Genomic DNA, 24,160 nt, shown 5'->3' with positions numbered 1-24,160 from the left:
TGATGAATAACCTTTATCATTGGGGTCACAGGCTGGTCCAGAGAGAGCAGTGTGGACACGCGTGGCACTGAGAGGGTTCAGAATGGAGAAAAGTTCATCCATGCAGTTAAAAGGGAGGTCAAAGAGGAGAAGAAAAGAGAGAAATCAGGTCGGTCTCTGCCTTAGTGTGTGCTGTCAATATTTTCTTCTTTCCCACTTGGATGACTTTAACTACTATGTACTTGCGTCAAAAAACAATTGTTGGGTACAATGTACTAATAGTTTTGCTGTTATTGATGTGGGATAAAGATTCTTTTCGAACGTATCATGCAAAAAAAAACATTATTAGTAACAAAATGCTCCAAAATGAATGACCTCTCATTCCATAATAATTGCGGCTTGTTGCTCTATTGCTTGGCAACTGTAATAGCAATTATTATTAACAGTAAAAAGTTGATTTTTCTCATATGACTAATATTATTTATTATTGTTAATTAACAAATTAATCAATTAATACATTTAAATGAATAAATAATGAAATAACTTGGGTCTTTAAAAACCTATGGTGTTTGTTTGTCGTCATCGACATCAAACCTGCTTTGAGAAAACGGAAACATTGTAAAAGCTCTTACGTTATGTCATTTGTTGTTCATTTTAGATCTGTCTTTAAAAAAGAGAAAGCCTCGCTCCATTCTCCCGCTCAGTACTTCTATGGATCACCGACCCAAAGAGGAACTTCAGCAAGACTGTCTGACGCTCGCTGCTGTGAGACACTCGCATGGTAAGTCAGGAGCTTAAAAACATGTAGAAACATTAAAGGGGTCATATAATGCCATTTTTGTACAAGCTAATATGATTCTTTAGGGTCTAAATTAAAAGTTTGTAATATACTTTAATTAAAAATTCTCATTAGTATTGTAAGAAAACACTAATTTTACCTGGTCAAAAACAGCTCTGTTTTCAGCACGCCGTTTCAGTGCATGTGTCTTTAAATGATAATGAGCTTTGCTCACCCCGCCCCTCTGTTCTGTGGGTACACCGTATTAGACATTCTCTGACCGTATCTAACACAATAACCACGTGTTATTCGTTATAAACGTGGGATTATGAATTATATTGAGAACGTCGTACATAGAAAACATGCCGTAATGTACCCTGAGTGTAAACCTTAGACGCATTCATCGTGAAGCCTGCAGCAAGGTTTGCAAATTTCGCAAAGATTAATATAAATACTAATATAAAGGTTAATAAAACATTACACTCACATCTTCTGGAGGTTCAGCAGGAACACGTTGGTACCGATCCGTTTTTTTCTCGTTTGTGAAGCTGTCTGGTGTGAAATGATTCGCAAACATGAAAGCACAGACGATCGTGGGGAATCCCCGTGAGGGAATCCCCGCGTCAATCCTTTGGGCATATGCTTCAAAAACAAAACTCAGCCACTGCTTCTTCAACGGCTCGGATTTAGGAACATCCAAATGACTGCTGTGTTCCTTATTACATCTAAGAACAGAACACCACAATCGCTTAGACGCCATTCTACTCCAGCATATCAACAATGGCGGACTACTATGACGACGGCTGTCACAGCTTGCTCAGGGCGGGTCTTGTGTTGAAACACGGCTGTCAATCACAATCGCGGGAGGGGCGTATGATCTTATGACGTCACAATATCGAACGGCTTGATTTCAGAGATGGTCAAACATATAAGGAGATTAAAACAAAACCACTGGATGGATTTTTATCATGATAGGATGGTTGTGTACAGGCACTGCCAACAGACATTTCAGTGCAATCAACTTGTAAAAGTGCATGTACCATTATATGACCCCTTTAAAGGCCCATTCACAACAAGAACGATAACGGGCAAGATAACTACACGGCTCCAGACTGCGACCACATGGTCAAATTTGGGACCTTTTTTCTTGCTGGTGTGACTAAATTTTGTTAGAGTTTGCACTGGTGCGACCACGATGCCTAACTAATAAAAGCTGCCATTTCTGTTGCATATGAGAAACATCAAACGGCAAACGAAAACATAAAGAAACTGTGCTTCTTGTTCGAGCTGCGCAGCGCGGAGAGTTTATCAGCTTTTCGCAGTTTATACTAGACAACGCATCACAAGCTCAGAACAGTTTTACTCGTGGACCGATCTCGATCGCATGACACCGTTACTACACAGCGCTGGGTGATCCAGTGAGAAAGTGTTTGGATTCACAGCAGTATTAATAACATTACTGCAAGATCTAATGAGAAACATTCAAATTCAGTGCAGAATTCTCTGTTATTAACCATATCAGGTCAAATAGTGCTGACCTGGAAACCAGGAGAAACATTGTACCATAAACGTATGAGTTATGAATGGCTTTTCAGTCCACAAATGTAGTAACGCTAACTGTAACCATGGTATTGTGGCAGAAATTGTCGAATGTTTTTACTGTATTCATTCAGGGTTCGTACAACCTTTTGAGAGTGAAATTCAAGCACTTTTCAAGGACTTTCAAGTGCTTCACACTTTTTCCAGCACTTCAAGGCTCTAAATATTGTCCAACTTAAGTGTTATTTTTAATGTGATGACTTAAAATAAAATGAAAAATGATCTATAAAAAAATCTGTTAGTTACTTCTGTTAATAAAATTTTTATCAGCATCTCAACTCAAGCTCAGTGCTTTACTGTCAAATGGGCATTTCCGAGAAATAGACATGTAATAGTATACTAATAGTTACTGCACTTATTAATGCAAAACAATAGTCATTTTATGATTAATTACCTTTATGATTGAAAACCCCCCAGCACTACCAAATCAGGTGCTGGTGCCACCATCTGTAGAACTTAGTGGCACCGGTGCTACTGCTCTCAAATGTTAGTCAGGAGCCTTGAACTATAACTATATTAACATCCACATATATACATGTTTATATATATTTATATTTATCATTTCAATATCATTATAATTATCGTCCTTGGTGTGAGCGGGCCTTAAGAAACTAGATTTGCTTATGCGTCTGCTAAATCATCAATTAAAAAATAAATCTCTGAAATGTTTACTATGGTATAATGATGCAGTTGTCCTGCTGAGACGCTTTCTGTCGCAGAAAAGGCAGATGAAATGGAACCAGATTAATTGAATGATATTTGTTAACTTTCTGAAACATCATTAACAAAAAAATTTTAATGTTATGTTCTATTATTTACTTTGGACTTTAATGTTCACTGCTGTTCAAAAAATGTGGGGTCTGTATGAAAAGCGTTAAGTCTTTCTTACCCCAAACATTTGAGTGGTAGTCTGGTAGAATGGTAGGTTTATGAATATGGAAATTACATTTATGGTATCAGATGGTATTATCGCTGCAGTACAAGCTTTTCTTCTCATGTCGATCAATGAGGAATTTAAAGATTTAAACTTCTGCAGTGACAAAATGAGAGTGAATATGTGGTCATCATGTGTATAGCGCATTTCCTTTCCCTTCTGCTCCTCAGGGCAAAGCGGAGCTTGTGTTCCAGGATCTGGAGATCATATTCAGCTCGGCCTGTTCACGGACAGGGATGCCCTCTACAGGATGTTTCAGGAGGAAGGTGAGTCGGGCCCAGTGCGGGGTCAATATCTGCTCAGATGCTCGGATGCTGAACATCTGAGGTGAATCGGGCATCATTGATTTGGAAGTAGTGTTAAGTTCATTGTGGTGTTTTGAACAGAGGAGAGCCACATGGAGGCTGGTCATTATGACTCAATGGTGTATCTGAGGCTGTGGAAAGGAGACGTGATTGGAGCAATAAATGTTGCTGTGGAGAAAGGAGAGCTGACTGACCACCTCCTCAGTTTAGCTCCAATGGGTGAGACGTTTTGTGGTATTATGACTGCTGAACACATTTTTAGTTCAAAATTTTATAATTTAATTTTATACTATTATTATTATTTTTGTATATTATTGTTTTACTTTTTACTTCAAAATACTTACTAAGAAAAATATACATTTATTATGAAATTATTTTGATAATTATTATTTTTTATTTTTTTAATATATTTATATAAATGGTTATTTTTTATTATTATTTTTAAACGTCATGCAGAAAATGTTGTGGGGTAAAAAATTCAAGGTGGTGTAACTGTCCAGAGATTGTAAAAAAGAAAAAAAGGCCTGAAGGAACATTTTCTTGGAAAAATGCTTAAAGTCCCCCTGTGGTGAAAGTCAAGCTTTTACTGTTGGTTATATGTCTGTGTGGTGTTTTTAATATGCCAACACCAATAAGTCAACACCATCATTACTGAGTATTTTCTCCTTAACTGCAGTGAACCAAAGACAGTCTCAAAAACGCGGTTTGAAATCGCTGGTGTTTCTGACGTCACAAACTACCATATAACCAATCACGTCAACGAGTGAATCTCTGAGCTGGTGTGAGTGAGTGGAGACTAGGCTCATTTGCATATTCATAGAACCGCGTATACTAAATGAGGCAAGATTGTAGTTACATTCAAGCTATTTTAAGGCATGAAGACATTTTTTTTTTCAAGGAAAAAATGCTTAAATATGTCATTTTGGTGATCAAATATGAGTTTTAGGAGATTTACAATTATTGACTACAGGGGGATTTCTTTTTAAAAATGCAGTGAAGCAGTTTTGAGAATATTGTCCAGTCTGTGTTCTGTAACCAGCATGCAGGAAACACTGTTGTTTTGCATGTGACAGGAAAATAATAGAAAAACAAGTTTTGTGTAGGTTTTTAAATGTCCAGTAGAATAACCCCAAAAAGATTTCTCCTTTTCTCCTGGACATCTTTATTTGTCATTGACCCTCTCTCAGCGGGCTACCAGGTGTGGGCCAGGACTGTAGAGGCGTATGTGAAGCAGCTCTGCCACCAAGAGCAGTTCCTCAAAGCAGCGTCACATCTCGTCTCCATCCATAAACTCTATGAGGCCATCAACCTTCTGAAGGGCCACCAGTTCTACCGGTTAGAAACATCACTATAAGCGATTGTTTGTCATGTTAATGGTGTTTGGCCTGAGTTGAAGGTTCACGTTTGTTTTTGCAATAAATCTTCAGCGAGGCCATCGCTTTAGCCAGAGCCAGACTCCAGCCAGAGGACCCTGTGCTGAAGGATCTGTACATGAGCTGGGCTGCAGTGCTGGAGAAGGATGGCCATTATGCTACTGCGGCAAAATGGTGAGTGAAAATACATTAGCATATATATAGTGTAAATGTACACTGTGACCTCTTACATGTCAAAAGATCAAGGAAAATTTGATTTCTCAATTCATGATCCCTTTAAATGGTCTGTTTCATTTTTTAATAGGGTGAAATGAATTATGCATGCAAAATGTTGGGCTGCTTAGTATTACATTTTTGGTAATAAAGTTAATGATTTAAAATGTACTTTCTACTATTAAAGGGATAGTTCACCCAAAAATGAAAATTGTCAACCCTTACTCATGTCATTCCAAACCTGTATGCATTTCTTTCTTCTAACCACAAAAGAAGATATTTTGACTATCTAATGCCGAGTTCACACTGCACGATTTTAAAAGTAGTCGGGTCACTGTTCTTTTCACACTGCACAACTATCTGGGGTAGCATTCAGTTCACACTGCACGATGGATCGGCGACAGGAGGTTTCACACTGCATGACTTTACAAAAGAAAGAATCGCAGACGACTCTGTCTGGTCCGCAAACTACGTTTCACAACCAAACACGCGAGAATTGATAAGGAAATAACGCAAGATGATGCATGCGTGAGACCGAAATTGTTATTAAAAATGATAGCCTGCAAGAAGATTACGAAACCGAAAATTCTCGGGCCAGCAGCATGTGTCCAAATTTCAATCTTAACCGTTCTATTTCATCAGAAATGATCTGAAAACAGGGCTTTAAGTGTAAAATACCGAACTTGTCCTTTAACAGGTTCGTTTCCCATTGACTTCCACTGTATGCACAAAAAAATCCAATGGAAGTCAATGAGAACCGAAACTGTTTAGTTACTAACATTCTTCAAAATATATTATTTTGTGTTCAGCAGAAGAAAGAAATGCATACAGTTTGGAACAACATGGAAAATTATGACAGAACATTTATTTTTGGCTGAACTATCCCTTTAACTGAATCTCAGTCAACATGTATATACCATATCATAATATTGTATGTATAATATTGTGGTATGATTTAAATTGCTGTATACAGTCAATGGGGTAATATAATTGAAACTGACTAAAGATTTATTTATTTTTTTGACTGATACCAAAGTATTTTCTTCCTTCACCTGCCAGTTACCTCGCCGCAGACTCGAGCTTTGATGCAGCTAAAGTCATTGCCAAGAAAGGGGATGTGATGTCGCTGAAGACAGCGGCTAATCTGGCGTGGGTATCCGGAGAAAGTGAGCTCGCACATTCTCTCTCTCTGAGGTGCGCCAAAGACTTGATGCTTTCCCAGGACTGGGCCACAGCACAGGAAGTCCTGAGGACGCAAGACTCGCTTTTGGTTTGTTTACAGCTGTTGGTTTTTAGATATACATGTATATTCAATAAATTAGTCAGCTAAACTGGCACTGATATAAATTCATTTACGGTTTTATAAGGGAAGAAAAATATATTTTCAGGTGTTGTCTTTTTTTGAGGCAAAAGCAATATAAAAGACAATAAAATATCTAATATATGATAAACAATTAATATTATTACTATGAATAGTGTGTTTGTCTAAGGTAATTATTCTAAGGTAAATGTTGCCTTTTTCTCCCTATAGCATATTCATTGTAACTATGGAAACATTATCAGTGTTCAGTGTACCAAAAGCATCTTTCTCTCCTCTTCTTCACAGGGTCACAGACTGATGTTCTGTGTTAATGAGATCCTCACTCAAAGACTGGCAGATACAGATGTGGTCACCTGGACCGCGGCTTCTTCGCACACCTGGTCTAAGCCCTGTGAGGAGAACGTTCTCTCCATGGTGCACAGAGTGTGGCAGAGCGAGTTTGGAGTGGCGGCTGCTGACCTGGTCAAAGTGAAAACGATTCATCAACAGCTGAGAGCCGTCGAGAATCCTCCTGCCACCACTAGTGTTCCCATGAAGCAAGTATGTGTGAAATTAAGATGCCAACGGATCTACTTGACACTGTTGACAGATGAATAATATAATATATAATATAATATATTTAATGAAATACATAGACAAAATGGATGATAATATTGAGCTGAGCAACATCTGTATATAATACAGATGTGCCATATCATACCTGCGATATGGCTCTATATAAGCACGGCTGTGATTTATGGCTCTATATAAGCACAGCTGTGATTTATGGCTCTATATAAGCACTGCTGGGATTTATGGCTCTATATAAGCACTGTGATTTATGGCTCTATATAAGCACTGCTGGGATTTATGGCTCTATATTAGCACGGCTGTTATTTATGGCTCTATATAAGCACTGCTGGGATTTATGGCTCTGTATAAGCATGGCTGTTATTTATGGCTCTATATAAGCACGGCTGTTATTTATGGCTCTATATAAGCACTGCTGGGATTTATGGCTCTATATAAGCACTACTGGGATTTATGGCTCTATATAAGCACGGCTGTTATTTATGGCTCTATATAAGCACGGCTGGGATTTATGGCTCTATATAAGCACGGCTGGGATTTATGGCTCTATATAAGCACTGCTGTGATTTATGGCTCTATATAAGCACTACTGGGATTTATGGCTCTATATAAGCACTGCTGTGATTTATGGCTCTATATAAGCACTGCTGTGATTTATGGCTCTATATAAGCACTACTGGGATTTATGGCTCTATATAAGCACTGCTGTTATTTATGGCTCTATATAAGCACTGCTGTGATTTATGGCTCTATATAAGCACTGCTGTGATTTATGGCTCTATATAAGCACTACTGGGATTTATGGCTCTATATAAGCACTGCTGTTATTTATGGCTCTATATAAGCACTGCTGTGATTTATGGCTCTATATAAGCACTACTGGGATTTATGGCTCTATATAAGCACTGCTGTGATTTATGGCTCTATATAAGCACTGTGATTTATGGCTCTATATAAGCACTGCTGTGATTTATGGCTCTATATAAGCACTGCTGTGATTTATGGCTCTATATAAGCACTACTGGGATTTATGGCTCTATATAAGCACTGCTGTTATTTATGGCTCTATATAAGCACTGCTGTGATTTATGGCTCTATATAAGCACTACTGGGATTTATGGCTCTATATAAGCCTATATCTATATATATCTATATATCTTTGCATCGATGCATCGCGATGCAGTAATAGACCATAATCCAATATAGCCTATTGACGTTTCTCTGACATCATTCATCACATACGCGCTTCTCGCACTAGCGTAAAATTGTGGAGGGAAGCGAAACACAAAAGCGAGTAATAAAAAACTGCACCGACTATTTTAACATTTACAGTATGTGAGCTTGAGTGTGCGCATGAGTGTGTGCGCGCGTGCTCCTTTATGAGAAGTCTGTTTGCTGTCATCGTCAAATTCACAAATCTTCCGCTCATTTTTTTTATTCCTCAGCTCTTATCTCACATTTCATTGGACGTGACACTGTGTGCTTTGAGTCAGCTGTTGTGCGATTGGCCATCTACTCTAGAGGAGCTACTGCAAGCTCTGAGTCGAGGTTCAGAGGTGGGACACTTCACGCTGATGGCGGAGATGTGCCAGCTGCTTTTACCACAAGGTGAGGTACACTGAACACCAAAATAAAATCAATCCAAGTGAACTTTTAAGTCGGCATGAACCGGAATTCGCAATCGTTTTTTTCTTCCCTATCATGACATTCCCAGTGAAAAGGTTTCTCAAACAAAAAATAGAGATGTCACTGCAAGTGGGATGGGAATTTATTTTGATTAAAGATTACGAGGGCACATGATGTGCACGGATAAATCATTTATAATAAATGCTGCAATATTCCATAAAATACAAGAATATTCTGTTTTGTTTCCATGAAGACTTTAAAGTTAACGATTCAAATTAGGGATGCATCGAAATGAAAATTCTGGGCTGAAACCTACATTTCTGGATGCACTTGGTCGAAAACCGAAACCAAAACTGCTTTTAAAAAATGATTTATTTCTTATTTTAAAGTAGCTTTTTTGTATAATTGTATTAATATTACTTTTGAATGAAATTCAATCATTTTAATGAAATAATAAAAAATAACCACACTTCTATTGAAAGTAACCTAAATTGAACAGAAAATATATTAATATTAAATATCAGTATATTATTCTTAATCAAGTTCTATACAACAGAATCAGATTTAACAGGTTTATTTTGTAACCAATTATCCAAATAATGTATAGTCCTATGGTGGCTGAAATTTTGGTACATCCCTAATTCAAATCTTTCATTGTCCTTTTTGTTGCAGGTTTGGAGTCGGTGGCACTTTACAAACAGAAACTAGACCCAAGTGATGAGAGAAGCTTGATGATTTCTCAAAGCGTGGAGGCTTTTGTCTGTTATCAGCTCATGTATCAGAAATGGTGGAACTACAGTGATGAGACTTCAGCTTTGACCAATAACACCATCAGCAACGGTCACCGTTTAACGGAGAACAACCACAACGAAGATGAAGCAGACTGTAACGGAGAAGCTCAATCTGAAGGCGCTTTCTCTGAGGGCTTCTGGAACGTTCTTCTCTCTGAACCTCATGCCAATCTTCAGGCCACCCAGAGAGCCATAGCAGAGATTCAGAAGAGAGTGACGAGCCTGATTCAGCAGCACAGCCAGTGTAAAGAGACTTCTCAATCTGAAACTTCAGAGGAACATGCTAGTGGAAGCAGGTATTTCTGATGCTGTATCTTTGATTCAGGTGCTTCAAAGAAACGTCTAACAGCTCTTTTTTTGTCTCTCTTTAGCAGTGAATCGCTCTCTACACTGACCGCCCAGGTTGCTGAACACCATAAAGTGCTCACTGCCATTCCTGAGCTGCTCAGAGTAAGTTACTCAGTTTTCTTAAAGGGACAGTTCACCCGAAAAATGAAAATTCTGTCATCATTTACTCAAAATCAAGTCGTTCCAAACCTGTATGAGTTTCTTTCTTCTGCTGAACACAAATGCTATGGAAGTCAATGGGGAGCATCAACTGTTTGGTAACTGACATTCTTTTGTGAAAATCATACAGGTTTGGAACGGCTTGAGGGTGAGTAAATGATGACAGAATTTTCATTTTTGGGTGAACTGTCCCTTTAACCCCGGAATGCCTGACATATAAAATGATAGTCAGAAAAAGTTTGCATATGTGTTTTTTGTTGAGTATCATATTTGATACAGCAAGCTTTTATGGCTCATTAAGTATGATATAGGAGAAAATGGAGATCATACGAGTAGAAAAACAACACCTCAAATTTATTAAAGCTACACTGTGTAATTTTTTAAGTTGATTCTTAGCAAAAAACACTTTGTTCTTTCAAAATAATATGTGCTCATTAATGTGTAATTACTTCTACCAACTAATCAAGTATTCTCGTAAGCGTAGAATCTGCCATTTAGAATACATACGAGCGAGTCGCTCGAATGGCGGCAGCCATGTTGCGCCTCCATCTTGAAAATACATTAGCCAAAGAGGGACATACCTGGAAATTCAAGCTTCGTCTTTCGCGTTTTTACACTCAGTGGCACCGTGACGAATGTCGAGGGGGAGATTACTCGCGACTGTCGGCAGATTTTAAATAATACGGCCACCGTAGGAGTTAAAACGCTCTTGGAATGGGAAGGGCTAGAAAGTAATATTCAGTTGGTAGTCATAAACAATTTCACCGCTAGATGGGAGAAAATCCTACACAGTGTAGCTTTAAACTGAGCAAAAATATGCAATTTCGAGCAGTTGCTGACATACAGTAGTCAAATCCTGTCATCAAAGTTATACATCAATTTTGAATAATATCTGGTCTTGTCTTAGGACAACTTTTTTTGATCCACTTCAAATATTAGATCCACTTCATATATGATACTCACATGATATGATGGATAATCAAGTAAACTTAAGTTGCTGCAGTGTAACTGTTCATCTTGAAATATTACTAACAATAAAAAAAAATATTCTTACTTTATAAAAATCGGTAAGGATTTCACAACAAAATACTAAAAGACCTTCTACTTGAATTATAAACTATCAATCAGATGATAGAAGGTATGTAGTAAATTGCATACAACAGGTTTATTCAGCAATGTTTTAAACATTTTGACAATTTGGAGGCCTTAGAAATTTGTGTCTCAAATATGATGGAGGCTAAGTTTCTTATTGGTCAGGGTTTGGCTGTTTAGCTTAAATTATGGGGGCAAAAATGAGCTTTCTCTATTGACAGCCATTCAAGAGTAGCCATGTGTTCTGACCAAACTGATTTCATTTCGTGATAGATTTTTTCTTTTTTCTCTCTTATTTTAGAAATACCCATTTCCGGACGTCATGGAATGTTGCATCGTCTTTCTGCACATGGAAAAGCAGTTCACTCTGTTTCCACAGCACATCTGTGCCGAAGCCACGACTTTGTTGCGCAAATACGGAACTACAGAATCGCTCTGTAAAGCCTGGCAGAGACTGACACTGTCCAAATAGCACTTAGTGTTTTTCATATGCAATTACTTTTGTTTGATATGTAAAATGCAATTAGTTGTTTGATATGTAAAATTCACTTGACTTATGTCTGTAATAAAACACATTCTCCCACAGTTTACTTTTTTTTTATTGAAGCAATTTGTCAAGCCGAACCCCGTTGACTTAAAATGTTTATTTGAAGCACCCCCTAATATTTCAAATTAATATTTCAATAATTTAACACATTTGCATGTTCACAGATCTTTGATGTCAGTTGTCACATGGACATGCGCATAAACAAATTGTCTTTTTTTGTGTAGTTTTTTTTATTGACACTTTTGTGATACATTTATATATAAAAGATATATATTTTAATCAATATTAAGTCAAGTTTAAAAAGTGTAAATGTTAAATCATAACGAAACAAGTAGCGACAAACCTTTTTTTTTTCTCCGTATTGTGATGTACATCCGAATGAAACAACGAAAAAGGAAAAAATAGTAGTTCGGGACTTGGTTTTATCCTTCAGTTGTTGATTGGCTGGAGGCAGATCTGAATGCGAGCTTAAGAAAGGGGCGGGGTTTAATTAGACTAAATGATTGAAGTTTAGCATACATGATACATCATCATAGAGAAGTCTGATGCTCAAAAAAATAAATAAATGCATGAATGAATCATAAAAAAAAAGAAGCATGTAGGGCTATTTTATGATAATCGCCTTAAGAATATCACAATATCTGATTATATCGTCTACCTGATAGCAACGTTAACATAGGAATAAAGAAATATAAAATAAATGTGTGTAATAAAGAAAAAACATTCTGCAAATTTACAAAAGGATAAATGATGTTTGATAGGGAACACATCTCCAAAGCATAAATATAGTCGCATTACACAAGTTGCCATTAAAGCAGTCAGCGCCGAACAGGCAAATAAAACACAGATTAGGCTAATTAAAGTTACAAAAGTTATTCTGTCAAGTTCAGTGAGTGATTTTCTTAGGTTAACATTAATGCTGGCAGCAGGTATAGCTGTCAATGTACGGATCCAATAGGCCTATACTGTTTTTCTTTCTCAAATGTTAACATTCACTTAAGACACAACTGTTTACGAGGATATTTTGACATAGTGTATATTTGTCTGTGTACTATAGGAGGCGCAGCACAGAAAACAACTTGCATGCAGAACTCTTTGGCGCTTGAAAATGAATATCAAGATTTGGAATTGATTTTCTATTCCCAATCCTACTAACGAACTAGCGACCTGCTCACGGTCCTGTGAGATTGTGGGAAAACACCCACCAAAACTAAAGCCTTCCAACTTTAAAGGAATGTTTCACCCAAAAATGATCTGGTTATTTAACTTACCAAGACCATGCATGTGACTTTCTTTTCTCAGCCGAAGAGAAATTAAGGTTTCGAAATGAATGTTTTCATGTAAGTGAATGGTGCCGAACATAGACCATTTTTGACGGCCCACAATTTAATATTTATACGGCTTTAAAGGGCTCCACCTGACGAATAAAGGTCTTTAACGCAACCATCAGTCATTTAAAAAAAAAAAAAAACTTAACTACAGTTTATTTTTTATAAAGTATATGAATAATGCAGTGCTAATTGATGATCGTAAACATGCTTCGCAGAGCTGGACCAAGGTGGGTGTTTGTAGAATACATATTTTTCTAAAAATGACAATCGTTTTGCTAGAGAACACCCTTATTTGTCAGCTGGGGTAGTGAGGACCCCTTTGAAGATGTCGAAATATGGATTTTGGACGGTCAAAAACGGTCTACGTTGGGCACCATTCACCGGCGTTAAATGGAGAAAAAAAAAATCCTCCAATGTTTTCTTCTAAAACCTTCATTTCTCTTCAGCTGAAGAAAGAAATCTTAAATCAAGTAATTAAAAATTTTGGGCGAATCATTCCTTTAAAAGGCTGTAAACAAAGGGTCAGTTTTCAGTACACATGCCTTGTAATTGGACATGACACCACTGTGGCGATAGAAAACATTTTAATACACAACTGCCTCGAACAACAGATACAATAAAAACACGTACCACAAACAGTCGAGATCGTGTGACGAACAAATTTAAAACGGTTACATAGGACCAGTGGACTCGTGTTCTCAAAGATGCCCCAAACCTCAATCTAAAATGTATTTATTACAGGAAAAAAATGCTTAAAGATAGCAATTTCTTTTGAAAGTTTCGATTTTAATATACATACATGCTGGCTTATTTTAAAAACACAACCCCAAAGTCACGTGTTCCAACGTTGAGAAGGCATTTCCCTCTTATCTCAGTGATGATTCAATCTCGAGCCTTTCCAGAAAAATATCAAAACATTTCTAAAAAGGACTGAGCATATTAAAATGCCTGGAGTCTCGTAAGCAGTAAGATACACAAGCGCTGGTCCCATGCTTAAAACGATGGTGTTTTTAATACTGTAAAACAAAAGATAAAATTTTCAAAAAAGCAGCCGATGGGAAGAACAGGAGCACATCTAGAGTCCTGGAACGTCGTGGTGTGATGGACTACAGAGCAGAACAGAATCGGAGATTAGCTTGTTTGCATGTCCCAATGTCCCTTTAGAATGCATGAATCATTTGAAATCATCTTTGTGAAGAACAATGCTGGGATTAAAACAAGTGCGTCATCCACTTGATTTTAGTCAGTGCTTGTTGTTGGCTTCCTCCTGCGAGGAATTGGAGATTCCGTTCTGACTTTGAGTGGAACCGGATCCCAGGCCATAGAGTCGCCCACAGTACTTGGCATCGTCGATGTTGTCTTCAAAAAACAGCTGAGGAAATGAAACACCACAGCAGAGTTAACGATCAGCTAAGATTCCCAGCATCAGCTATGGTCTCATTTAGAAAATATGAACCTCTTTCATGCGGAAGAAAGCCATTCCAGTGAGCAGCGAGTCTGAGCCGGCCTGATGCTGCCTGCCGATCCTTTTTAGCTCCAGCTGGTCCGCAACCTCCTGAAGTCCACCCTAAACGGAGCAAAACTCACTGATCATCTTTAACAATGACAATGACAAATCACAAACACGGGTTACAGCACTTGACATACCTTGAGGTTTTTGCAGCTCTTCATAAGATATTTGACGTCGTAAATGGCCGGGAAGAAAAGGTTTAAGATCTGAAAGAACTCGTGCTCCTCTTCTGGCAGCCGGGTGTCTGTGAGGAGCTTCACCAGGTATCCAAAATCATAGCCACTAATGAGGACAGAGAGAACACATAAAAAAAAACTTTAGATGTCACTAGGGACCGGATTAACTAAACAGGGCAAATTAGCGTGAGAGCGAAATCCCCAAAAAGCACAGATGTCTACTGATCTGCTGATGAGCAAATTAAAGAACACAGACGCAGCCGGATCGTTTCCATAACGAGCGACGCAATCTAACGAGAGCAGCGCAAATTAGAGTCTGGTTTAAGACATGCTTAAATAATGGAGCAAATACCAGTAAGTTGACTATTGTAAATCACCTTGCGTGATTCATTTAAATACTCTCCTCCCATAAATGTTGCGTCTGAAAGGGAAACTCCTATAAACACATATGCAATATGATCAGCTGCAAAAATAACTCCATTCACCCCTTTATGTGTCTTTAGCATCCGGACAGTAGTTTAACGCCAAAAGAGGGTTTGCGCTGGAAAGCTGTTAGTAAATCTGTCCCTAGATGTGCCATTCAACAAGTCATGTTTTTTAATCATCTGAAACGCGCTGTGACGTATTCCAAAGCAATTTGTACAATGCAATTAATGTCAAGTGTGCAAAATTTGATCAAAGCGTACACATTTGGATTTGCTGAATGAGCAGTTTATTTTATAGCACATTTTCAACATGCCGGTAGTTTTGGTTTAAATTAAAGGTGCCCTAGAATTTGAAATTGAATTTATCTTGGCATAGTTAAAGGAGTCATAATGTAGAAATTTCACTTTTCCACGAGAATCAATGTATGTTATGATTGCATAATGATTGTACACTGGCCGGGAAGCCGATATTTAAAAGTGAAGCGTTTGTTTACCTCAGGGTTTGTAAAATAGGCCACGTGCACGCGCACGAAAAAACGAGATTTTGATTTCTTCCCCCTCTTGACGTCAAGACGGGGGAGGATATACCAAATATGGACACCGCAAACCTATGCCGCGGGAAGCCCGCCCCTATCCCCCTCTCCCCCTCAGATTCAGTTTAGTCGACTCGCGAAAGATGGAGAAATCGAGTGCACACCTGAGATGCTCTGGGTGACTGCCACAAACAACATGCAAATGTGTTTTATCTACCAAAAACGGACGAAACTATCAGGGAACAGTGGAGGAAATTCATTTTTAATGACGCTGTCCCAACAACTCTTTCAAGTGGCGTATCGTTAGGTGTGTGCGCTAAACATTTTACACCGGAATCATTTACAAATTTGGGGCAATATCAGGCGAACTTGGCCTCGAAGCTCTGTTTGGGAAAAGGTGCCATCCCAACCATCAGGGACTTGCCAGAAATTGAAAAGGTAAAACTGTTTTTATTGCTCTACTGTGGTTAACAAATAGCAGCTAACTGCTAATGCGGCTATTGTATGTAACGTTACCTTCGAGGTAAACACGGGGAATGGACTCTACGAATGCTAGCCACATCTTTCCACTTTGTCAGTTAGTGGGGCTTCTGTAAGAATGTATCTGGAAATGGTGTATTTTTTCTACGACCAATCAACGCGCCCCTCATTTGCATTATTATAATGACCGTCCACGACAGCCAAAACATCGCATCAGATCTCGTGAGACAATAATGCCTTTAGAAATAAGGGTCTGAGGAGCTCTGTGTTTATTTTTTTTCCACTTTTCTTTTTTAGAAGTGCCTGAAAGACTATAATAGAGCATTGGGTATCCAAGGTAACACAACATTATGACTCCTTTAAATAACAAGAGTTCAGTACATGGACATGACATACAGTGAGTCTCAAACACCATTGTTTTCTCCTTCTTATTTAAATCTCTTTTTTGAAAAACACCCCTGAGAAATAGGCGAATCTCCACATAACACCGACTGTGACGCAACAGTCGGGATCATTAATATGTACGCCTCCAAAAATTTGCATATGCCAGCCCATGTTCAAGGCCAGGTGGAACTGCGCAGCCGAATCATCGTCCGAATCATTTTTCTTCGAGGGACATCATGGCTTGCGAACGAGCGAAGCATGGCAGTTGCTCAGTGTTTGGATGTACAAACGAACACAAAGGTATTTTAGTTCCTTCATCCGAGCCTCTGAAGAACCAGTGGGTTATGTGAATGTCTGATGTGTAATTGTTCAAGTTCAGACAGATAATCTTTCTCTCAAAGTCGTTCAATACTATTTATTCATCAGTAAATTAAGCCAGTGACTAAACGATCAACTTCACGTCGTTTCTCTTAGTAGGATGAAAATAATCTTACTTAAACTGTGATTAATATACAGATAGCGATCAAAGAACAATCCCTTTCCAGTCGCCCAAGCTGTCAATCACACAGCGCGAGTTTATCTGGACACTTGCCAAAACTCGTTATGAAATCAATGACGCTGTTACGCTGCACAACGAAGCTCTTACTGTACGTACATCATGTTTGCATTGGTGAAATCATTAGTGAGAGTGCAGAAACTGCGTTGCAATGATAAGATCTTCATTCACGTGATCAACAGTCTTACACTGAAGTCTCACAGCAGCCAATCACAGCAGTGGGCGTTTACACTGAAGTCTCACAGCAGCCAATCACAGCAGTGGGCGTTTACACTGAAGTCTCACACAGACACGCCCCTTCAAACAGAGTGTTCAAATGAGAGGCTAAAATCAGGCTAGGAAAAATGCCTTTTATTTCTAAATTATAACAAATTTTGATCTAAAAAACATACTAACATTATAAGGGCACCCCAGGAAACATTCTAAAATAATAAAATAATCCATGCAAGGGCACCTTTAATTAATTTAGACTTGGTGTTTTTAATTAAAGTTTATGATGAATGTCACCCTAATTTGTTTTGCACTTGTATTTCTGTTCTGAATACCATTACATTTCAAGGATTTGTTTTGGTGTGAGGGAAAGTAAAATTCATGTTTGTTTTATTTACTGGTTTTTACATTATTTCTGAATGTAATATAAAATAAAATAAAAGTGTCACTTGTACACCGATGTGACTTATGTGTGTTTTTTTCTATCAGTAATGCAATATTGACCTGGTTCGTACTATTTTTCGCCCTGTCGGTGGACTGTTTTAGCCAGAATAAACTGCAAAATGGAACAATGGACTTGATGACCCTAAAATCATCATGTGTAAAAAGTGACTCTCCTACTACATGTGTACATTCATTCATCTTTCATCCTCTGAATGCAATCTAACCTGCTGCCATCTGTCATTGGTGTTGGTCACTTTAAGACCAAATGCGCAGATCTAATAAACTGATACGCATCCGACCCGTTTACATTCACTGAAGACACAAACAACTGTTCATGAAAACCTTGTGTGTATTTGACAGTTTAAGCGCAATAAGACACAACACAACTCACGCTCTGTCACAGGCTTTTAGCGTGCACGCCCTACGGCTGTTCAGCTTATGTCAGAACAACGTGCGAAGAAACAGTTTAACTCTTTTGACACATAAAGAGGTCATTGTGCTAAAACAATGTCCTGTAAGTTTTAGAACTCAAAACTTCCTCGGTTAGTACAAAAACAGCTTTTATTGCTCAGAAAACGACAATTTTAATTATTAATAATTGTAATAATTCCCGCAAGTCTCGCGCTTATATGCGGGAAATTCCCTCAAACATTTATTTTTGCTTCAGCATTTATGGGGTTAATGCGTTGGATTATCGGAAGAAAGCACTTAGATCAAAACCATCAACTAAGCCATTCACTGAAATCCTGAATAAAAGCTTCAGTGAGCGACATTTTCTGTTTTGTCATCAGTAAGACGAGCTTCATTTTATTTAAAACACTTTAAAATGACAATGTAGGCTATATGTTTTTCACTTTATCGAATAGGATGAACTATGAATAGCCTTTAAGAACGACAGTATTACAAACAATGGCACATTCATTCATAATTACACAAAACACAGAAAGTCACTGTGGTAACTCAGTACTTAGTTGCTTTTTCAACATCAAACACGTGTAATGTACTGAGAAAATTATTTCTAATATGCAAAACTGTTACCCAATCATAGCAGTGGGCGTTTACTTCCAAGTCTTGAATGTCTCAAAATCAGGACAGAAAATAGCTTATTCTAAATTAGGATGTTTTCTGACGTAAAAATCTTGATAACATAAGTGGACTAAGGCTGCAACTAACGATTATTTTGATAATCGGCTAATCTGTCGATTATTTTCCCGCTTAATCGGATGAAAACATAAAAAGATTATACATTAAAATTCATTTTAATCCATTATTTTAAACAATATTATTCCACATCCTGCACAATGCTGTCCTCCAAACAATGTGTAATATAAAATGAAAATTGCCAGTGGCGAAAATGTTCCTATATAAGCTATGCTGACATAAGCAAAAAAGGTTAAAATATAAACATTGCATTCCAAACCTAAAAACAACATTGCTTACTGTTTTCAAGCAGATTAGATGACTAAATGAAAAATTACAATAAACAAAAACAAAATGTTAACTTCAATGAGGCATGAAGAACGCACACATTCACTCGTCTGAACATAGTTATATTACATTAATGTGCTATTGGAAAAAAATGTGCCTTTGCTGTAACTGCTCTCATAAATATGATTACTTGTTACATGCAGAATTTTAAACCTACACTTAATTTCTAACAAAAAATTTTTTTTAATTTTTTTTATTTTAGTCAGAATTATTGCGCTCCGTCTGTTTGACACGACTAATCGATAATCAAAATGGTTGACGATTATTTTCATTACCTATAACAATCAATTTTATCGATTAGTTGTTGCAGCCCTGAGTGGACCCCAGAGAACATTATAAAACAAAACAAAAAGAAATGCAGTTTATTACCCCTTTAACTTTTGTGATGGGAAAGAACTTCAATGCCACGTGTGTTCCTAAACATGTGATGTGAATGTTGGACAGTAGGGCTGTCACTTTTGTGAAAAAATCCTGTTCGATTTTTGAGACATAAGTGTTCATTGAATCGATTGTAAAATCGATTTTCCATATCTAAAGACGTTTCCATTTTCAACGGCAAATATAGGCAAATCCACGGACAACTAACAGGCATTAGGACGAACGTAAAGAGACACGCACAAGTCAGCAATATTTCTGATGATTTATTGGCGTGAAGATTGGTGGACAATGACAAACAGGAGTGCAACATTCTCGAAAAACAATAAGCAGAGAGGACTGCCATAACATCAATGAAAAACATTACTGCATTCTTCAACATGGCTGTGTTTACGATTAGAAATGTCAAACAAATTTCGCCTACGTAGGCAATAGTAGCCCGTAGCCCGAATCTGTATGCATGAGACTGTCTGAATACCGGCAGAATTCACATGTTTGTTGTAAAAAGAGACATTATGCAGAAGGATAATTTGCTGTTATGTGTGTTTGTCAGAGCCTACAGTTGCTGTGTGACGCGCGTTCGCTGTGGGCGTATCGTGACGAGCTGGACACACTCCGAGAGAAAAAAGGCGTTAAAATTGATTCCCTATTTTCGTTTTCGAAACTTGTGTTGGTTGGTCCGATCGATTGTGCAATCGATTTTCGAACGCAAAGTGACAGCCCTATTGGACAGTATGTTGGGACGGCGGCGCCAGAACTGCAACTGATAGAATGTGTGCTGTGGCATGATAGCTATAGTATTGACAATGGATTTTTTTGCACCTCAAATTTGACCCAAAAAAGCAGTGAAGCATTTCTGTCAAGAAATAATAATTGTCATTATATGTATAAATGTTTAATAAATCGATAGATTGGAGTCCGGCAGAGATTGATGGATTTTTCTATTACCTGTGAAAGGAGAGCCACTTGACATTTTCACACAGCACCAGGCCTGACGTCATCAGGAGCTCTGCGAAGTAGAGTGTGTCGATGCCCTCCTCCTCGTGCTTCTTAAACTGCAGCCCAGAGTTCTGGAGGAGATCTATGGAGTCCTGGGAGTACATGTCCTCTCTGCAAAACACAGGGCCAAACAACACCAACATTACCATTACTGGCTCAGGCTAAATCTGTAAAACACTCTGGCCTTGTTTACACCTGGTATTAAGATGCGTTTTGGTCGTTCTTATCACAACCAGACGAGGGAGACACGTTCCTGTTCACACCTGGTGTGTTAATCTGTCTCTTTTGTCCACTTTCAACCACTTCTGTCCTGATTTCTTCAAGGGGAGGGTTTAAGGGGTGGGAAGTGTGTTTTTTCAGATCTTTTGATCAAATAAGCTTGCGCAATTTATATGTGAACACAACAGGAGACGACAGAAAAACATACAGAGAGCAGCAGCTTTCATTTCTGCTCTGACAGCCGCAAGACCAGCCGAACACTGAGTGCGTGTTAGAAATCAGGAATGGTGAAAGAACACTGAGCTTGTTAAGTTTTTCATCTTCAAACCAAGGTTGGGTCTCCACCCGACCAAGTTTAAATCCCGTCTGGCTAGCGCGCTTCCCATAATGTTTACGCAACTGATGTGGCAGATGCAGATATGCAGAGATGAGGTATTTTGTGGCTGTTTGAACACATTCAACAACATGAGCGGTCGAATTTGTTTTCGACTCCCTCTGGAAGTGGTCGAAAGTGGACAAGCTCAAAGTTTTAGACCCCGTTTACACCTGTATTTAGCGTCGTCCACTTGGGATCTGATCGACCAAAATGCATTTTAATACCTGGTGTAAACAGGGCCTCTGACACAAATATCAACATAAGAGATGAGAAGGGTTAAGCAAGTAATGCTGGACACCTACGTCAGATTGAACTTGAAGTTGAACTGCCACGTTGTGGTTCCAGGCGGGTAGTCTCCATCTTCATTCATAAACGTCAAACCCAGCTGGATGATTTTTAAAAGGTCCACGTTGCACCTCAGGAGCTGGTACTGATAGTCAACAGTACTGCGAAACTCTCCAATGGGACGAACCACAACACCAGGGAACTCTGTGTCCTGAGGATCCAAAGCACAAATATGGTAAAGCTGAATTGTCAGCATCATTACTCCAGTCTTCAGTGTCACATGATCCTTCAGAAATCATTCTAATATGCTGATTTGATGCTCAAGAAACATTGCCGGTTTTGCTGCTATATATTTTTTGTTGAAACTTTGATGCACTACTATTCAAAAGTTTTTTTTTTTTAAGAAAATGTGTTTATCTAGGATGCATTAAATTAATCCAACGTGACAGTAAAAACATTTATAATGTTACAAAAGATTCCTATTGCAAATACATGCTGTTCTTTTGAACTTTTTCTATATCAAAGAATCCTGAAAAAAAGAAAAGTGCATCAAAAGTGTTTCCACAAAAATATTAAGCAACAAACAGTTTTCAAATCTGAAAATAATAACTATTATTAATAATTGAGCACCAATAATAATAATAATTGAGCATTAAATCAGCATATTATAATGATTTCTGAAGGATCATGTGACTGAAGACTGGAGTAATGATGCTGAAAATTCAGCTTTGCATCACAGGAATAAATTACATTTAAGTAGTTATTTTAAATTGTAATATCTTACAATATTACTGTTTTTAAAATATTTTTGATTGATAAATAAATGTAACATTGGTGAGCAGAAGAAACCAAGAATCTTACCAACTCCAAGCTGTTAACTAGTAGTGTATATTAACAAAAATGTGCTATTTGACCGGTAACGTTGTCTCAATTATCATTTTAAAGTTATTATAGGACATTTTCCCACATCATTAGTAGATGGAATAGCAACACAGGTGCGCACACACACACACCATGGCGATGTAGTTGTAGTTTTGAATGATCTGTCGGATCTTCCTCATCTCCTCCTCCACATTGCTGGCCCAGACCTCACAGATAATTTGACTGGTATCTGCAAGTGCGGCTGGCATGATGATGATGGTGATGAAGGCCGAGGAACTGATCGAGTATCCCAGCGATCCTGAAGCTCTCACACGCAAAAGAAACTCTGCCAGGAAGAGCAATTGCGTTATCATGGCATTAATTATGATTCATCACTCATGAGTATGGAAATATTTAAAAAAGTACATGAATATTAATGAAAGACTGATGAATATTAATAAGTGTTTGTTAACTCGATCAAATAGCAACTAGAATCTTCAGTTTGAATCTTATCAGGGAATGTATAGTTAATTGACTTTCATAGTGGACATACGACTGAAGTTAGTTAGGTGAATATTTAATGAAATGTATTAGTGAAAATTAACATGCACAACGTTTCCAGACCCAAACAAGCAAACTAGCAAACTCGGTTATTATTTATTCAAAATGTAAAGCTCATAGGCGTGGAAATATTAAAATAACCATATAGCAATATATTAATTAAATGTTCACTAACATTTACTAACGTCTTAAGTCTAATCTAGATAACTTAACTCTAACCATTCACGGGCTAGTATCTAATAGCAAATAAATAAAAAAACATTTAATTATACATCTTATTTGTTTATTAAAGAAGTTTAAAAACAAAATTACCATGAATTTGGTGCAAGGGTTTGATATTAGCTTAAAACGCTAGCTTCTTTTAGTCTGCTGCCGCCAAACACGCTGACAAACAACATTTCCATTCCAGCCAGAGTATGAGACGCTACTAAACAAATATCATACGAAGTAACACAACGTTTCAGACGACTATTTACCTGGCAGGTTGTTAGGTGTTCTTCAGCGTAGATGTAGAAGCCGCTGTGCAGCTAGCAGTAGCAGCGACTCTAAACACACAGCGCGCTGCTTCCGGTCCAGCGGGATTGTGGGAAAATACCCGCCAAAACTATAGCCTTTCAGTCGTTGGCAGTGGGAAAAGAAACAGCCACAAAATGATTTATATTAAATATTTTGTATATCCTTAATACACACACGCACGATAGATATAAGTTTTTATTTTTTACATAGTAATATATTGTATTATGTATATAAATGTTTTAAAGCGACAGTTCACCCAAAAACGATAATTCGATCAATTACTCGCGCTCAAGTTGTTTCAAACCTGTATGAGTTTCTTTCTTCTGTTGACCGCAAAATATATTTAAAAAATGATGGTAACCAGACATTTCACGGCTTTGACTTCCATGACTTGACTTGACAAGATTGACTTCCACTTACCAACATTCTTTAATATCTTCTTTTGTGTTCAACAGAAGAAAGAATCTCGTACAGGTTTGGAGTAAATTACGATTTTTGGATATAATTATGATTTTAGGGATTTTTTTTATTTTTGGGTGAACTGTCCCTTTAAATTAAACTTTGAACTTGGATATAATGCAAGAGGAGTGTTTGTGAGAGTATATAATGTTTGTCGTTCATCTATGAGCAAGTTGGACCAACTATTATGTTATTAGTGTCATTTGTGTCCTGTGTTTTTATAGCATAAATTGAATCATTTGCTGAAAATGTAGTCTTCTTCACATGTAGTCTTCTTTCTGATATTTTTACTGTTAGTAACTGCACATAATAGTTGGAATGAGAACAAAACTGATTG

General features: G+C 37.7%; 2 protein-coding genes across 2 annotated transcripts in view; one reads left to right on the top strand and one right to left on the bottom strand.

The window, feature by feature from the left end:
* The window catches only part of gemin5 (gem (nuclear organelle) associated protein 5), a 33,803-nt gene extending 22,130 nt beyond the window's left edge, over nt 1–11,673 (top strand). Inside the window, exons 17-28 of the mRNA XM_084387434.1 lie at nt 32–148; nt 638–760; nt 3,461–3,556; nt 3,677–3,814; nt 4,783–4,930; nt 5,023–5,142; nt 6,241–6,451; nt 6,788–7,042; nt 8,518–8,680; nt 9,371–9,785; nt 9,861–9,939; nt 11,390–11,673. Of these exons, the coding sequence (XP_084243560.1) occupies nt 32–148; nt 638–760; nt 3,461–3,556; nt 3,677–3,814; nt 4,783–4,930; nt 5,023–5,142; nt 6,241–6,451; nt 6,788–7,042; nt 8,518–8,680; nt 9,371–9,785; nt 9,861–9,939; nt 11,390–11,560 (2,036 nt within the window). The 3' untranslated portion in view covers nt 11,561–11,673. The remainder of the gene's footprint in view (nt 1–31; nt 149–637; nt 761–3,460; nt 3,557–3,676; nt 3,815–4,782; nt 4,931–5,022; nt 5,143–6,240; nt 6,452–6,787; nt 7,043–8,517; nt 8,681–9,370; nt 9,786–9,860; nt 9,940–11,389) is intronic.
* Nucleotides 11,674–13,533: 1,860 nt separating this feature from the next.
* On the bottom strand, nt 13,534–23,481 carry cnot8 (CCR4-NOT transcription complex, subunit 8). The gene is made up of 7 exons (XM_084387435.1): nt 23,325–23,481; nt 22,440–22,633; nt 21,444–21,637; nt 20,496–20,657; nt 14,614–14,758; nt 14,423–14,533; nt 13,534–14,338 (listed from the first exon to the last, which is right to left on the bottom strand). Exons 2-7 carry the CDS (start codon nt 22,554–22,556, stop codon nt 14,210–14,212), a joined length of 858 nt encoding a protein of 285 aa, XP_084243561.1. The 5' UTR covers nt 22,557–22,633; nt 23,325–23,481; the 3' UTR covers nt 13,534–14,209.
* Nucleotides 23,482–24,160: the final 679 nt, after the last annotated feature.

This window comes from Rutilus rutilus, assembly GCF_951802725.1.
Source record: "Rutilus rutilus genome assembly, chromosome: 18".
Taxonomy (NCBI): domain Eukaryota; kingdom Metazoa; phylum Chordata; class Actinopteri; order Cypriniformes; family Leuciscidae; genus Rutilus; species Rutilus rutilus.
The sequence above is the reverse complement of the archived record's forward strand: the minus strand, read 5'-3'. Positions and strand labels throughout refer to the sequence as shown.

What these genes read in the sequence shown, in the direction of transcription:
- cnot8 (XM_084387435.1), bottom strand. Translation starts at nt 22,556, where the DNA reads ATGCCAGCCGCACTTGCAGATACCAGTCAAATTATCTGTGAGGTCTGG. An exon ending in ACTACAACTACATCGCCATG is followed by an intron (nt 21,638 to 22,439) that starts GTGTGTGTGTGT and finishes TTGGATCCTCAG; the next exon opens with GACACAGAGTTCCCTGGTGT. An exon ending in AGAGCTGCAAAAACCTCAAG is followed by an intron (nt 14,534 to 14,613) that starts GTATGTCAAGTG and finishes TGCTCCGTTTAG; the next exon opens with GGTGGACTTCAGGAGGTTGC.